We start from the raw sequence: 17659 nt of genomic DNA on the forward strand, positions 1-17659 counted from the left end.
TCTGCCTAGGTACTTAGTACAGGTAAGTAAGTATAATGGAAATTAAAAGGCTTAATTTTATTTGCCTAACTCGGTAAATTGGTCAATTAAGTATTTAGTCTAAATGCTTAGTTGATATTTTTTGTCTCCAATTTCAAAAGCCGAAGAAACGACGAACGACGAAGAAACCATTAATACTAAATTAGTTCTTTTAAAGACTATCCTCCTCAAGGTCAGAGATATAGTTAGGTACGCCACTGACTAATAACTAATCTTGCACGCTTTCCGAACGCTATAGTACCCAAGTATCAAGAACTTTTTAATGATTAATGGATTGTCTACGATCTGGGGATTCCCTGCCGCCACAGTGTACATTTGACAATTTCACAAACAAATCGGTACTGCAGTTGTGTTAAAACTCTCTTAGCAGAGCAATAGTCAGCAGTACCTACATGACTCCGTGCGTTTGAAGATTTTTCCTTTTCTTACCAATTATTTATTCTGTGTCAACTTAATAACTTTGCAGCTAAATAAAAGTCAACTTGTTTTGTGATCTTTATTAGGTAATTAACTTAATTCCACGAATGTTTCTCCTGAATAACGCGTTAAAGTTAATGCTTCGTAGAAAAGTGCTAAGTACCAACAACACGCAATTCTAGTGGAACAGGTGAAACTGCAAGAAAGTGAGTATAGTATGTTTTACAACTACTCAAATGACAAAATAATACCTTTTTTCTCGAAGATATGCCCACTTTTTGGCTATGTTAGGATAACTTTTTTCTTTATACAAATAATACGAGATCTACGCCCGAATGTAAGAACTTCAAACCAAATTGCCAGTGTGCATTATGTATCACGCAAACAATCTTTAATCAAACACTTTCTTGAGCGTTTTTCGAACCTTTCAAACGAGTAGATAATAGAAAAAAGAACTGTAATTAAGTCAGACATCAGGGCACCAATTGTACTATTTTGGCGGATGAAAAAATGGAAATTGGTTTAACACTATTCGTATTCTCCTAAGCATTTTGCCAACACGATAATTGGAAATTCATTGTATTGACAGCGAGAGTAAATAGCAGAATCGGTTCCCAGATCTCGGCCTGGGCCCCGATGATGCTATTTAGGTACCTACTCAAGCGATGTTTAATGTCATAAGATTTTTTCTTTTCGTAGTGTCATTAATGTTTGTAGATGGTTTAACGGCCTCACACCATTCTACGTCCTAGTTCACTTTAAGTACGTGGAAAACATTTCATTCATAGCACACGAAATTTGAGGCAGACCTTGGTATTCATAGCACATTAGCCATTTGTAACATACATTGTCAAGTTGACATTCGTAGAAAATGTTACTTGGCAACGCCAAGTCTACTAATTTTACGTGTGCATAGAATGCCATGTTGGCAGTATACGCACACGTATAATTCGTAGTAAATTGGTTCCTTACATTCTAAGTTCAATCTTCTTAGATATCACATGTGTTGCTTGCCTGTTTTACAAACTAGACATTTGTTACGATTTCAACTTCATATTCAGAGATCACTTGACAAACGTAGACCTTGTCCTTCGTAGCAGAATTTATATTCGTAGCTGCCGTGACCTTGGCAACTACCGGGACGGCTGGAGGGAAATGGGTTTTTATTACGTAGCACACTTGATATTCGTGGCACATTGGATGTTTGTAGCAAATAGACCTTTACATTCGTAGCATAAATGATATTCCTAGCAGATGGACCTAAACATTAGAAGGTTTAAGATTTGAAATAATTTATGAGATATGTTGTAGCAGGACAATACTGCACACTTTAATTAATGGCAAAACTCTATCTTCGGTCGGAAACTACCAACAAGAGACGTTACTTGCCCCCATAGCCTTGAGCTTATCGCCTTTGGAGTCCTCTTTGTTCGCGGCGTGGCACGCATGCTGGCAGGATAAAAGCTGGTCAAATCAGATCAATAAAATTTCGTGCTTTTGTGTCTAAAACTCAATTTCATAATAAAATACGACTTAAAACCTATATAAAATGACGACAAAAATTTAAAAACAAAGTTATACTACAAAAAAAAGAAACAACTCGCTTATATATATTTTATATTATAAGTGTTCATACACAAAACTCACTCCTACTGTTTATTTTTTTTAAAAAAGGTAATTAAATGAATGGAGTATTGTGAAACTAGGATTGAATTGCTCTTTTTATAAAGTATGATAAGTTTGTTTCTAAGCTAAGATCTACAGATTACCTAAGTAAATCTTTGTTGTTGAATCTATCTCACTTATTCATTCGTACACCGCAAGCTGCATTGCAGACTACAAGTTAACAGTTATCGTATTTAAAGCCAACGACATAAGTGTGTAAATTAACTTCAGAAATTCTTCATGATAAAAGAGATAAACGACGCAACAATTGTAAGATAGCAAGTAACGACCTTCCTTTTAAATATCCGCGAAGATTGAACTCGACTCGTTTGTGACACGAGTTTGAATGCAGCAACACTGCACTCTGAAAATTACACGATAGTTTCAGTATTATTGACCTTGCAACCCAGGAGATCAAATGTCAATGTTAGGTCTTTTTCAAAAGTGTCGTGTTAGTGCGTATTGTGGTGTTTTAAGTGTGAGAAAACAAGTAAGATCTATTCATACATTCAAAATGGCAGAGAAATCTGCTGATTATTCTACGACAAATGGTTTTGAGAGTAAAACTCCTTTCCTGATCGGTGTAGCAGGCGGCACGGCCAGTGGGAAGGTGAGTCTAACCTAATGTTTTGGTTCCATTACCATTATTGATTTTTCTTACTTGGATTCAAACTTACGTAATCCAAAGGTTAACTTCTTTGTGCTTAGAATTTATAAAATTTATCGTTGTATGCTGATGCTGATATGGTTATTGTCGTCTAACATAATAGAAGCATATAACCTCGATGCCACAACCTCATTGTAACGAACCGACATTCGACTTCCTACGTCGTAATCAAAACATTGCTATCAATTTAATTTTATTAAACTCTTGATTACCTATGTCGATCTTAGTGAGGTTAGATAACTTCATAGAAATGATGATATGATGCTATACACAACGACAGATGTGTTTAAGAAGTTTATTGTTTTGTTTGTTTATTATTGTTGTAAATACATAGATGATAAAACATTTTTACAATAATAGTAAAATAAATTTCAATGAAAATTTGTCTGACCAATATGCTTTTTTCATGTAATCTTCAATCAGGTCACCAAATCTATTTTAGATAAGCTATTTGGGCTAAATATGTATGTCACAATATTTTTATACTGATTTTCTGTAGAACACAGAAAACATTGAAAGTAGGACAAATAAGTAGTGTTGCATTGTTGAAGAGTTAAGTATGAACCATGAATAAAGATTAGTAAAGTTTCCAGGTGATCAAATATCTGTAGATCAATACCTTTTTTTTCCTTAAAGTCCTTTACTTGGTCTAAGGAATTTAATCCATGTATCACAGGGGCTTACTAACATTCAAGTTATATGCACAAAAACAGTCACATATGGGGATTGAACCTGTTTGAAGTGAAGTGAACCATCTTGCAGTGTGTTTGTAGTAATTACAATACTACTCAACTATCTGAGCAGTTAGCCAGTCAGTCTTGTTTGATAACTGTCTAAAAAGTCTACTTAAGGACTTTATCACATGTAGCAAATTGTTGTTTCTGGTAATTAGATTACTTTTGTGCTAAAATATAAAACGAAAAATGTTAGTCAAGTCAATGGTGAATAATTTACTAGGTTTTATGCACAATACTTAGTATTTTTTGAAACCAAGCTATTATCTTTTGATACTTTATATAAAACATTTTTTAATTAAAGCCACCTAAACAGCCACCTAAGAACCTGAAACAGGGTTATTAGGGTTCTAATATCACATTATTATACTGTATTCAGTAATATACTTAGAAGCAGCAAAGGAAAACATTATAAAGAAACCTGGACAACAAATATTGTAATCTGAAATTGCAAACCTGCAGTGAGCTAGCTTAGTGATCAATGGTTGATACTGCCTGGAAATTGGGATGTATATAGGCGGGTATATACTTTAATCCAAATTCATACCAGTCAAGCTACATGCAGTGTAAACTATACATAGAAGTAACAAATCTGCATATTTCCAGTCAACAGTATGCCAGCGTATAATGGAGAAGCTTGGACAGCAGCACAAGGAGCAGACAGAGCGGCGCGTGGTTTGCATCAGCCAGGACTCGTTCTACCGCACACTCACCCCTTCAGAGAGGCTCCGGGCTGAACGTGGACAGTTTAACTTCGACCACCCTGATGCCTTTGATGACAAGAAACTGCTGGCGATTTTGAAAGATATATTGGCTGGGAAAAAGGTGGAAGTGCCAGAATATGATTATATTACGAATTCTATTAGGTAAGCTATATACAAATGCCTTAGATGTATTTATTTCCCTAGTTTAAAATGTGACTGTCACTATCTAGTCAATTCTTCTTTAAAATAGCATTTTAATTGCCAGGTATGACTTAATTAATGTTTATTTAAAGTCACACCTTCTCAGTGTTTATAATTCGTATAATTTGTAGATCAACTCGAGATTTTACTGTGGAGCCAAACAAAACGGCGCTGATGTCTAAATGTTTTTCTTTATTTACGGCATAATAAATTCAACTGACTGCCAAACCATACAATGTCTATTAAAGTTGACCGTTGTCGTAGCCCGCACCGCTCGCACACCATATACCCGGCGGACGTGGTGCTCATCGAGGGTATCCTGGTGTTCTACTTCCCGGAAGTGCGCGAGCTGTTCCACATGAAGCTGTTCGTCGACACCGACTCCGACACCAGGCTCGCTAGGAGAGGTAACATGCGTACAATGGAGAAATTTGAACTCTCGGTCAATGACCTGGGTACTAGGTAGCTTTGTTGGTGAAGAGACTGGTGTGTTGTATTAGTACTCGCTGGTCAAGTTTAGTTGGTTTAAATTTCTCCATTGTAAATTTTAAATTTGTATTTGACAATTCCATTACACAATGTGTAACGAGAAATAGATAAACGGTAAAATCAGCCATAACTGTATTACAGCAAATTGTTCTATTTATCTTTTAGAATGAAACCATTTCAATTTGATTCGCTTCGTCATAACGCGTAGCACTTATGTATTATTAATCTGAGCTACATAAAATCGCGCCAACCGAGGCGTCAGCTTTCATTGGCCGTTTACCATTGTGTATGTAAATTGATAGCACATTTACTTCTTCCTTCCTGCCCAAGAAACACTTTTCGTTATGTAACACACAGTTTTGTACTCCTGAAATATAAATTTAATACTGTTTATGAAGTATTCCATTATCTGCCACGAAGTATAAAACATTAGTCTTATATTAATATTGTTAATCTATGCAATATCCAGTCACAACAATTTACCTTTATAACCTCGTAGTATTTTATCATTTAATAAAATATGTAATAAATCCCATGTACTTAATTTGATTAGAATTTCACTAGAGGGTTGTCAGGACCTGATCAGTTATCATTTCTTTATTCGAAAATGACAAATGTTATGAGAACAAAACTCAGAATTCATAAAAGCATATTCCGCCAAGTGTGACATCTAAATAATAAAATAAGTTGGTAGTAGGTAATCATGTCAATTCAACACACTTTTCACTAAATTCTAAACAAACACCCCTACTCCCGCACAAAAGCGTTATTCATTGTTTCCGATTGTGTTGCAGTTCCCCGCGACATTATGGAGCGCGGCAGAGACCTGGAGCAGGTTCTCAACCAGTACATGAACTTCGTGAAGCCAGCCTTCGAGGAGTTCTGTTTACCGGTGAGTTTGTTACAGCTTTTACACTACTATGCAACTATGCCGGACATATAGTGAAAAACAACATATCTGTACACGAAAATAAACTTTATACAAGTTAGCAAAACTTAATGGCAAGAAAAAATGTTACTCCCGAATACCTTTTGAATATTCGTATTTACTTTTTTGTGAAACACAATCAAAACGTCTGTAGTTTTCACTAACATAGTTGATCTCCATCTCCGGGCAGGCCCACGGTCTATAGCGAGTATTTTCATATTAATATAATATCGCTTGAAACTGCAAATAACTGTGCGAGTATGTATGTGTAAGTTGATGAAGAGAAGTGACAATGTGTTAATAATTCAATTGAAATCGTTAATTTTGATGGTAATGCATTTCAATTGGAAACCTTCCGCTTCGTTTTGGCGTGTCTCGGCACTGTTATGTAGATTTATTCCTAAATAAACTCTTCATTGTTTTTTAAACAGACACGGCTGTCGACATGTGTAGGTAGTTATTAAGCTGGGATTCGTTTATAGATAGTATAATTATTCGTAGTCAACTGATATAGAAGAGGTAAATTATGTATATTCAATAGGTCGACATTTCCTATGTCTATTAGATAAAAAAAGACAATAAAGTATTCTTCTTGAGTCCTACAAACAATTATTTAAAGTCCTGTGAGTAGAAGTCATGCATGACGTCACTTCTATGAATATATTTTGCTTTGTTGCGTCACAAGCCTCCCTCTTAAACTTTGATCCTCTCAAATATACTGAAGATTTTTATTGTTTATTATACATATGTAATACTTCTAAATTTATCTATCACACGGACTAAATAGATTTTAAATGATAAATGATAATAATCCCCAGTCGTCAACGCTGTAAAAAATAAACCGTACACCTATTAGAATATTGCAACTCCTCTTTTTGTTGTTACACATATACCAAATAGATAGAGGAGCTCGTGGCTAAGCTATAACCGCATAAGTGATTCGATCACAGGTTAAGCTATGCTTGACGCGGTTGGTCCGTGGATGGGTGACCATCTTTGTCATAACGAGTTCCTCCGTGTTTCGGAAGGCACGTTAAATTGTGGGTCCCGGCTGTTATTCCTACATCTTTGACAGTCGTTACAGATAGTCAGAAGCTGAAAAAAGTCTGACAGCTAGTCTAACCAAGGGGTGTCGTGTTGCCCAGGTAACTGGGTTGAGGAGGTCAGATAGGCAGTCGCTCCTTGTAAAACACTGGTACTTAGCTGAAACCGGTTGGACTGGTAGCCGACCCCAAAATAGTTGGGAAAAGGCTAGGCCGATGATGACATATACCAAATAGAAACAACTTTAAAATCGTGTGGAAACCATTAAAATATTTTATTGACTTGATAAATAATGTCATGAACATAATAAGTTATTTAATTATCCCTATAAACATTAATTTATTACTTTCACTGTGCAACACTGATGGGTAATTAATGATGTTACTATGTGCTGGCTACCGTATTTTATATTTCACTTTTCTATAGATAATGAATGCCTAAATTTTAATAGTTTGTAAAAAAAAAGTTTCATATTAACTTTGAGTCCCCAGTAGCCCTTTACTACCTTTTTTCTAGGTAAAAAGTAGCCTAAGCCCTTTCTCAGGCTCTAGACTATCTGTATAACAAATTTAATTACAATCGGCTCAGTAGTTTAGCGAGACAGACAGAAATACTTTCGCATTTATAATATTAGTATGGATAGCAATAATAACTGAAATACGTGGTTTTCGTTTACAGACCAAGAAATTCGCTGACGTGATCATCCCCAGAGGAGCAGACAATTTAGGTAAGAATACACTTTTATATGAAAAAGTTTTTAAATTATTTAGATGAGTTATCATGTTTTTTATTTTGCGTAAATCTATCGCGCTTAGAAACGTTTTAAATTGAATATTATTTTCATTAAATAGCACTGAAAAGCCTTTCCAATTTGTCAACTTTTATCGACAAGCGTATATTTTCGTTAGGCACCGTATCTTTCTAAATATATTTTTCCATAAAACCTGAGTATTTTAAAAAGTGTGATACGAAGCAAAGGTAAGTACCACAAGGTCATAGCCACTGCAACGAGGTCGCATACTGCCCCATTCTGTATCCGAACTTAAAAAAAAAATGCAACAATGTTTGCAGCGGCTATGTTCTTATGTAGCTGCTAATACCGACCTTATTCGGTCCGTTCAAAGTCCGTTTTGCATTGTTGCAGTGGCTATTGACCTAATCGTGCATCATATATGGGATATCATGTATAAGAAGAGGGCGTCGCCGCCGAAGATCGTGAACGGGTGTAACGGGCATCAGGAAGCGGACGAGACCAACGGCAGGAGGTTGTCGGGCAGCTCGGAGGACACGCTCAGCCGATAGTCCACGGCGACACCGCAAGAGACTTTGTCACCTAAGTATTAGTTGTTATCCGTTATACGTACATTATACGTAGTTTCAGCTCGTCCAGACGAGTGACATTTCTGCAATCGTTAACGATAATAGTAAACGCTCGAATGTGGAGATGACTGGTCAAGGTCACGTGACTTATCCCAATGGAGCGTCCTGTCCATACGTTTGAGCGTTATTTATTAACGGTCAAAAATCTGTAGAAATGCCACTTGGCTAGAGGGGCTGCTGTTAAAGCAAGTGTTATTGCGCAAGTAACGACGCTGATCTAATCGCTCAATTGTATTAAATTGACAACGTAACACGTGACTCATTTGTGGGATGCGATCAGCGTTAATGATTGCTAAATTGACACTTTTGTCCACAAAGTCCTAGTGTCTTCCACCACGTCTTAATGTAATATTATTATTATAGTTGGGGAAGCGTGACAGCGCAATACACTGCGTAGAGTGTATCTCTCTTTCACACCCGCAATAATATTACTCTAATACATCGTAGTGGGCCCCTCAGTTTTACTTAGGAAAGATTAGAATCGTTATTTTTTCCCCATTAGTGCATTATAAAATATAATGTCAAATGCACAAACTGCCATTTTCATTGGGCGTACCACCATCTCTTGAAGAAGTATTGTCGCAGTTGTCGAAGCTAGATGGCGCTACATGACGTAGCTGCCTCTTTCTTTCACAATCTTTATTCTCTTTCTTTTTAAGACGTGGCGGTATTCTCAGAGCATTTGTTTCATCCACAATACAACTGTTTTGAACAGAAGTCGTGAACCATAAACAGTCAGACATTACTATTAGTACTTATATGACAAAGTCTCGTGCTTAATCGTGTCTCGGATAGTGTTAGTACCTCACTTGTGTTGTAAACGGCTTTCAGGCTTTATTGCTGGGAGCACAGACGAGATATACCTTGCAGTTTTATAACCGGATTTGACACAATAATCACAGTACATAATATTAAGTCAATTATAAAGACAGGTTGACCTCATAGTGGAAATTTTCAGAGGTCTAATTATAACCCCCTCTCCTCCTCAATTAAAATCGTGATTTTAATCAGCGTTGATTGGTTGTTTGTCATTTTAATGCAGTCGTGACAAGGTGGGCAGGGGAGCCCAACTTGGTTACGAATTAAGTAGCTTTGTATAGTTCTAACAAATAAAAATACCTCTGGTTAATAATGAATATATATCCTCAATTTCCTATATATAGACTTGTTTAAATAGCCCGTTTTGTTTTCGTGTGACCGCCTCTTGTCTCCCGTGCTCCCAGTTTGGTATTTCTCAAATATCCATGTGTATAAGTAAATACGTAGTTAAGGTCCATTATTATTTTATTATAAGGCTGAAGCTTATCAAAGCATAGTTTAAGTGTATTCGTACAGGCTGGCTTCTAGATATGTATAAATATTATAATATTATATGTTTTCAAATTAATAGATTCCAAAATGCCATCAATAATCATCAGGAAATCTGTCTGACGGATTAGATTTGTTTTTCTGTCAGATACTACGGCTAATACGGCTGGCCAAGAAAATTTTAAACTAGGTTGTAATCCATGCCGAGGTCCAATATGCCATTTTTTACAAGTTAAATTAAATTATGTAGGACCAGTTAACATAAAAATTTTTTTTTTCTATTTATTGCTCGATTGCTCGTTTCATATCCCATTCGAATCCGTAAGGAAATTGTCATTTAAGTTAACATTTTTACCTGAATTCAGCTTATGTTTGATACCTTTATATTGTAGAAACTATATAATATTTATATAGATCCAAGCCAAATAGAATTGAAAAGGTTATGACGTGTACTGCGTACCAAATGCCCCAATATACCCATAAACGCCAAATGGAAAACAAAATTAAAATAAAACCTTACAACATTTGAAACATTCGGAGCAAAGTTTAGTTATTAACTATTATTGGGTCTTTGTTTAGTTAATTAAGTTTATTACGCCTTGATTAGTTTCAACCAATGATATATGAAAACCCAACATGCATACCTGTGTCTCAAAATGAAAAACGTGATCCAAAAGTGCCGTTCAAAACTGTGTGTTATATTGTAAGTAGTCTCTCATTGCAAAACCAACTTAAAGACATGGATATAAGGTCGAATATTCTAAAAATAGCATGTCTGTCTAAAATACAGTTTTGAAGGGTGCTTTTTGCCGGGACTGTGCATCCAGGGTTTTCATACATCAATGGTTACAACATAATAATTTCTTAGTTTTTTCTTAAGGCATGTACTTTTATATATTCGTTGTATCAGGCTTACTGGTAAAATATGTGATCAGTATTTAAAAATACGCCATTGGAATAGGGTTTAACTTGTTTTATGTTTCTGTTACTTGACAATAGTCGAATTAAATTCATTTTAGAAACTGCCTAGAATGGATAAGTGCGACACACTTAATATGTCTATTAAGAATTTTTGTGGTACAAGATTTTGATTATAATATCAGTTTCCAACTGTCCACTGTGCTCCACCATCAGTGTCCCACTGCTGGGCTAACCATGAGACCTTTTGCCCAGCAGTAGGACATTATAAACTCATATTCGTTTTAAAATAATATATATTATTAATAATATAGTAAATTTTTCCACCCAAGTTCTTCAGTCGAGCACTTATCCATCGCCCTACCTATGTTAACGCACAATACAAACGCAATTATTTGATATACATAGTATTTTATTAACGTGTATTTTATTTTTATACCTACAGATCTTAAATAGGAAATTCCTAATAAAACTATTATATGTTCTTACAATGTTGTTCCTAAAATTAAAGTCTGTATCGTATGTAGATTTTAAGTATAACTTTCCTTTTACCACTTTTACAAATATACAAATAAATATTTGAAATAATTTCGCATTATAATTGAATATAATGAATTTGTTAAGTTCCAAAATGAAATATATATTGTAGCATTTGTCCCAAAACACAAACAAAAATGTAATAATAATTTGAAGTATTGGGGTGTTGACATTTTTTTTTCTTTTAGATATGGTATGAAAGTGTTATACAATCGTATTTTTTCTTTTATGAAGTACAACTACTTAGACAGCGCGAATTTTATGAATTGGAAAAACGCTTCGTCACTTTGTAATAGGTACATTTTGTTCGAGCAATGGTCCTAGCTACTGACGTTACTAGTCTCCACTAGTGAACTTTAAAGTCTTATTTAGACGATGCGAGAAATGTCGTACAGGTTGTTATACCTTGATGAGTGATACTCCAATAGCAACAAAAGTGACTGATCATTGACGGCAATGTAAAGCAACTTGTTGCTATGCTATTCCTCGCACCGTCTAAACAACTTTAATTCTCTTTAACTGTCTAAATACATCTTATATTTTTTATTGTATAATATAGACGATATTACTTTTCCCATTTTGTCAACATCCCAATACTGAATTTCCCAATTATAGGAATTTGTACTGACTGATTGAAAACAATGGAAAAGACTCGTACATTAGCAGGTCGCGTGGCATGCATTAGTTACATTTTATTAATGGTTATATCAAGTATCGTATACGCCGTCTGTTTCTGGATTTATTATATGATTGAGCTGTCGGGTTTGTTATAATACCTTAATGAATTAAAAGTCTCGCTATTTAGAATTCTTAGCTCGTTATAGTGTAAAGCAGTTCCAAAGACACCAAACGCGACAGTTACATTTTATCTATCCAATCTCCTTTATATATTAAAATATAGTTATGTATATTAAGAGATATGTATAGAAATACTAAATTGTAAAGATTGTCCAATGAAACAGAGGTGTTGTAATTCCAATGATGTAATGTGATAAAACGTAGATGAAAACGTAAAAAAATATGTAAAAATGTATGTAAATTGTATGTCGTTGTAGTAGTGATCGTCTCTGCTCCATAGCACCTTATTTGAGTATCAATCGTAAAAGAAAAAAATACGTACTTTATTACTGAATCTATATTGTTACTAAAACCGAAATAATATGCATTTAGTTAACAATTGTAAAAACAATATTACAAACCATTTTTTTTGTTATTCGGCATCAACCCGGTACATAGCGAACATATGATGACACTAGTTTTTTCACTTAAAGAATATAATAGAATAGATGTTAAATGAAAACCGACTTTAATGTCACAATGGTAATTATTGTTTGAGAAATCTGGAAATTATGAGCAACAGTTGTGAACTTTCGTGAAGTAGGTTTAAAGAAGTATTAAAGACTATTTTCGATTAAAATAAAAAGTCCACCATCTTTTGCTATTTGATCTTATCTTAAGAGTTCCTTATTGATATAATGAAAACGTCTTGTTTGAAGTTTTTCAGAAAACTGGCGTTAGTTGTTACATTATCAACCCCAAGTTTCTTACTAATTTCAGTTCCCTTTTAATTAATATAAATATGAGTCAACATCTTATTACAGTTTATTATTAAATGATGTAACGGTTTACTCACGCGTATTAATCAGGGGTTCCCGACTAGTTTGGGTCCCAACTGGAGTCCTTAATCATGAGCTGGCGCGGCGGGATCGCGAGTCGAACAGTTCGACTGGCGATCCACGTCAGCTCATGAATGAATCAATCTCACGATAGTTACTACAGTTTAAATAATGAACTCTTACACCTTACGTATTGGAACTATCAATTATATAATTTGTGATGCACAATCATCTGTATTGATAGATCCGCATTTTACGTAGCATTTATATACAGTACCTAGTGTATGTATGTGTGTATCTATTTATATATCTGTGTGCGTTATCTACCCTCTACTTACATGTCAATACATTAATGTTTTGTTTAAAACTACATTTCAATTATGTTACATTTGTAAATATTAATAACACGTTTTTGGTAACATGAATACTATTTTTATATAAAAACCCATGCGTTTTTCGGGATGTATTGAAATTGTTGAGGTAGATGGCCTATTGGTCTAGTGGTTAATGACCCTGACTGCTATACTAGAGGTCGTGGGTTCGATTCCCACCCAGGACAAATGTTAGTGTAATGAGCACAATCATTTGTGCTATTTCTGGGTTTAATTAATATATATTAGTTGTCTACTTGTAATACAATCTCTTAGTTTGAGACTGGGTGGCGTTGTGTGATGTTGTGGCATATTATATAAAAAATATATATGTATTATGTTGTACCCTGTTTAGGTATATGAATTGCATATTACAATTGTTTTAATTCTATGTTGAAATGTATTGTTTTAAGCTAAACACTAATGTATTCCCCTCAATCTGCACAAACAATTTATATCGTTCCTTTATATTACGTCATTGTATATTTCCAATTAAAAATGATGTATTATTGAAGCCATTTATGTATATTTTAAATGAATAAAGTGTTTGCAAACCTGTTGCTGTGTTTTTTTTTATAATGAAATGAGACCTTATTTCGTATAAAATAGTTTTGTTTTAATAAGTACCCTTTTACTAAGTTTTAAATTGCAATAAGTGGTGACTGAGATAGAGAAAAGTGTAAAATCAAGCTTTATTATTACCACATTTTAATTCGAATGCTTAGTCGATTCTCTTCAACTCGATTCTTTCCGCCTGGCAACGCATACACGGCTCTTTACCGACGAGACTAATTATTTTATCCATTCTCCTTACTGTACTTTTACTTAGCTTTTTATTACCTCTGTTATTTTAAGACGGTTGATGAAGGTTGATTTCTATTTCCATTGTTTTATTAATTTGTTTCTTGCTTTTCTCTCGAGCTTACTTCGGGTTTGAACCTGGTACTTATTTTTCTATGGCATAGTTGCTATGTTTTTCATTACCATCGCCTATTTTCAATCAATCAAGTCAAATCATTTATGATTTGTAAAACATGGTTAGAAATAGATCACATACAAATTTTCAAGCACCATTCCATTGCTACTGAAGTCTAGAGTCTAGAGAATTTTATTCATTAGTTAGTAGATATGTAAGGCAGCAAGCAGCAAAAGTTTCTCTCACAAGTCTAGAATTGAACCTATGAAGACCAACTACGTAACCCTATATAAAAATCATATAGCCATTAACGTATCAGTTAACTAAGACATTAGCATCATTGTGGTACTGCTATATTAAACATTTGCCGCCTAATTAACAAACGACGTGAGCTAAGAGTCAAGTGTAATGCCGTCTCTATCATGATAAAGAAAAAGATAAATACACATTACAGCACTTCCCTTTGTCAATCGTGAATACCCCTCCCTCCATACCACCCCTTCTTACAATATACTTGACATTGTGTGATATTGTGTCGTGACCGCAGTGGCCATCGACCTGATCGTGCAGCACATCTCGGACTACCTGAAGCGCAGTCCGGCCGACAAGAGCATCGCGCTGGAGCTGGGGCTGTCCTCGTCGTCAGTGCCCGGCAGCCCGCAGCGCGCCGGCAAGGGCGGCCGCCCGCACTAGACCGCCTACGTAAGGGATCCTTCTTAAAACAGCTCCAAGAAGCCATAAAAAATATAGAAAAACATACAACCGACTTCAAATAAATACCACTGTGTCAAAATGGGTGAAATGAGTAACAGAATTAGAAAAAAAAAACAAACGAATTGAGAACCTCCTCCTCTTTGAAGTCGGTCGAACAATCGTATAGGGGCAAATTTCCACAACACTCAGGCAGGCTATGCAAATAGCCTCTCTCTGCTCTCTTTGCGTGAATAGCACAAGTTCTTCATACAAGAGAGCATCTATTTTCTTTCCATATGCTTACTAAATGATTTATTCTGCTTCCAGACATAACACATAAGAGCAACACCAGCAATAATTTGAGATATAGAGGCGATGTGCCGGCACCGCGACTGCAGCGCCCGGCGGCGGACTCACTCGCAAGCTTCCCTTACGCGGCCTCGACACAGTTACCTATGTTATCTATAAGCTAAGACTACTCTATGGCTCACGCATACTATTGTCAATGGTCCAGCTACAGAACCTAAGACAGAATACTCGTGGTGTATAACACCTTGAAATCAATACTTGTAAGTATAGCTTACGTTGACAATGTATGCTTAAGTCAAAGCGACCAAGTGTCGGTACTGCTCGGAGCCGTGCTCACTCCCCAAGGGACAATGGTCGTGAACATAGGTAGACACTCGTTAGAATAATCTTTGGATAATAGATAAGCTTAAAATTAGATATTTATAAGGGGCTCGTAAAAGACCGGACCTATAGTGGTGTGCCTTGATAATAAAGGTGGTACTTATCGACGTAAATTATTATAACATTGTAAGTTTAGTTGTTTTAATGTCTCAGTAACTTGTATCCATTAGAATGTTCGTCAATTCTCTTCTCAACTCTAGTGACAGCGTTAGAAGCACAAATTATTTTTTTATGAAATCGTGTTCCGCCTCGTTTATCGACTACGTAGATTTTTCCCGCCATTCGCAGCGCCATATTAGAGAAACATCTGTTGCACGAAAATCTAGACCTAGGTATAAGTAAATTAATTAACAAAATAGTTAAAAATCTCACAAGCGAGCAACATATCTAGTAGATAAAACAATGTTATACAAATCCTCTAGTTGTGTACTAGTCAATGGAAACTTTCAAAACGTATGCTCAACGGCATTAGTACTTATTCGGTCTGTTAGAAATTTTGATGTTCCTTTGTTTGTCCTTTTAAATCGTAAATAAGATAAATTATTAAATAAATACGTAACTAAGCTTTGAAAAGGATTGTTTAAAGTTATATTTTTTTAAAAGCTGACATTAAGCGGACGTTTATTTGGGAAGTTGAATGTAAGTTAGCCAAAGGTGCCAAAGAATTTTAAAACGTACCTAAAAGTGTTGGATGTCGACTCCGTGCGAGTTCTCTTCCCTGCGGACGTCCACAGTGTGTTCCTAGTCAGGTGTTAATGGATAGTTAGGAATGATCGAGGCTGTTAAGAAAGATTGTCGTATTAATGCGCGATATTCGCTATTTTGTTGTTGATTTTATTTATTATAGTTTGTATTTAGAGTAAGGAGTAGCTTGTAGACAAGTTTCCTCATATGTTATACGAGATAGGCACGGATTACGTATTGGGAGAGCCGGTACCTATTAGCCTCCCTGGTAAGAATTTGATATTTTGACTTCAATATTGTATTCCGACTCCCAAGTGCGTACGTGCTAGACCTTTCTCTCTTCCAACGAAGCTAATTGGAAAACGATCCAATCGTAAATCTCTCGTAAAAATCATGAATATTATTTTTCTGTTTTTTGTCTTTCACTTTAACGTAAATAGCAGTAATGTTTTAACGTATCTAGGCTGATTATAACTATTTAGTTTTTAAGCGGCAGTATATTAATGTGATGACACATTCACAGTAACATAGGAACTTGTAATATTGTTTTGCGTCTTTAATGCCTATCGTGTATGTTGATTTTGTTATTTAAATTATGAATGCTTATTTATTAGTTAACAAACGTGGCATGATCGTATAGTGTGAATATTCAAGCTACGTTCAAATATTCAAAAGTGTTCGTCTGACATTTTTTTTTGTAACTTCTGACGTCGACCAATTTTTTTTCTCCGATTTTACAATAAATCCTTAAAGAGATATCCTTAAATAATATATATTAATTATAATTCTTAAATAAGAGCTTATGACTTCAACCCACGCCGAGGACACCTCAGGATAGAATGATCCATTGCCTGAGCCAAAAGAAATAGCTTGACTCTAGCTAGAAACATTATGCGGACCTGCTATATTTGTTAACATCTACCTAATATCGTAAAATGAATGTAAGATACGTTTTGAGATAATCGCAGATAATGAATTTATTTCAATGTTATTTACTATAATTTAAGTTTTAAAAAGACAAGCGGATATTTTGACGTCATAGTCTGCTATCATTTCAAAATGGATGTTATTTTTGTCCTTATTTTGATTGGCTTGCCTTTATTAACGCGTAGAACATAGCGCCTGAGGGCCTAACACCGAATTTTAAAGGAGAACTTGCATTGTAGAAGCGAGATAGAATACTGCGGTGTAGAGCGCCGTCTCTTTCACACCACATGATACTGCTTTAGGTGTTAGCCCACTGTTTTTGTACCAAAGAATGTGTTTACATGTTTTATTAGTTAAGTGATTGTTTTTATATTGATTCTTGTAATATTAAATGTTTTTTTTTTAGTGAAATAGAACTAGCTCTGCTGGCAAGTAAGGCTAGCTTACTATTTTTTATTTTCGTATTAAATTATTTTATTGTTAATTATGACCAAAAAGTAAAATATATTAAAATAGTAGTTTGTGGATTTATTCGATTCTCATTTGGCTGTAGCGTTATTGGCAAAAAATATATTTTGTTATTACTTGCCAGCAGCTAATTGCTTTCTCTGTATGTTCATAAGTATCTATTCCGTACTACATTCTGTTTTGTATTTCGACGCAATAATCCGTTGTTTACACACAAATATTGTACAAAATATATTATTTTTAAAATAAAACCTTATTAGTTT

General features: G+C 35.0%; 1 protein-coding gene across 3 annotated transcripts; it reads left to right on the forward strand.

The window, feature by feature from the left end:
• Window positions 1-399: 399 nt before the first annotated feature.
• LOC113494590 (probable uridine-cytidine kinase) lies at window positions 400-17647 on the forward strand. Of its 3 annotated transcripts, none has more exons than XM_026873001.1 (7): window positions 400-662; window positions 2504-2731; window positions 4129-4388; window positions 4692-4834; window positions 5711-5808; window positions 7567-7615; window positions 8033-10067. In XM_026873001.1, the coding sequence occupies exons 2-7, from the start codon at window positions 2540-2542 to the stop codon at window positions 8188-8190; spliced, it is 900 nt and encodes a 299-aa protein (XP_026728802.1). In that variant the 5' UTR covers window positions 400-662; window positions 2504-2539; the 3' UTR covers window positions 8191-10067. The 3 variants fall into 3 exon arrangements, with proteins under 3 accessions (XP_026728802.1, XP_026728801.1, XP_026728803.1); XM_026873002.1 differs by lacking the exons at window positions 400-662; window positions 8033-10067 and adding exons at window positions 14482-14636; window positions 14955-17647 and having other exon boundaries at window positions 2394-2731; XM_026873000.1 differs by lacking the exon at window positions 400-662 and having other exon boundaries at window positions 2393-2731.
• Window positions 17648-17659: the final 12 nt, after the last annotated feature.

This window comes from Trichoplusia ni, chromosome 5 (genome assembly GCF_003590095.1).
Source record: "Trichoplusia ni isolate ovarian cell line Hi5 chromosome 5, tn1, whole genome shotgun sequence".
Taxonomy (NCBI): Eukaryota; Metazoa; Arthropoda; class Insecta; order Lepidoptera; family Noctuidae; genus Trichoplusia; species Trichoplusia ni.

Coding starts and splice junctions, on each gene's coding strand:
- LOC113494590 (XM_026873001.1), top strand. CDS start 2,540: ATGTCAATGTTAGGTCTTTTTCAAAAGTGTCGTGTTAGTGCGTATTGT. Junction 2,732..4,128: donor GCGGCACGGCCAGTGGGAAG/GTGAGTCTAACC, acceptor GCATATTTCCAG/TCAACAGTATGCCAGCGTAT. Junction 4,389..4,691: donor TATATTACGAATTCTATTAG/GTAAGCTATATA, acceptor CCGTTGTCGTAG/CCCGCACCGCTCGCACACCA.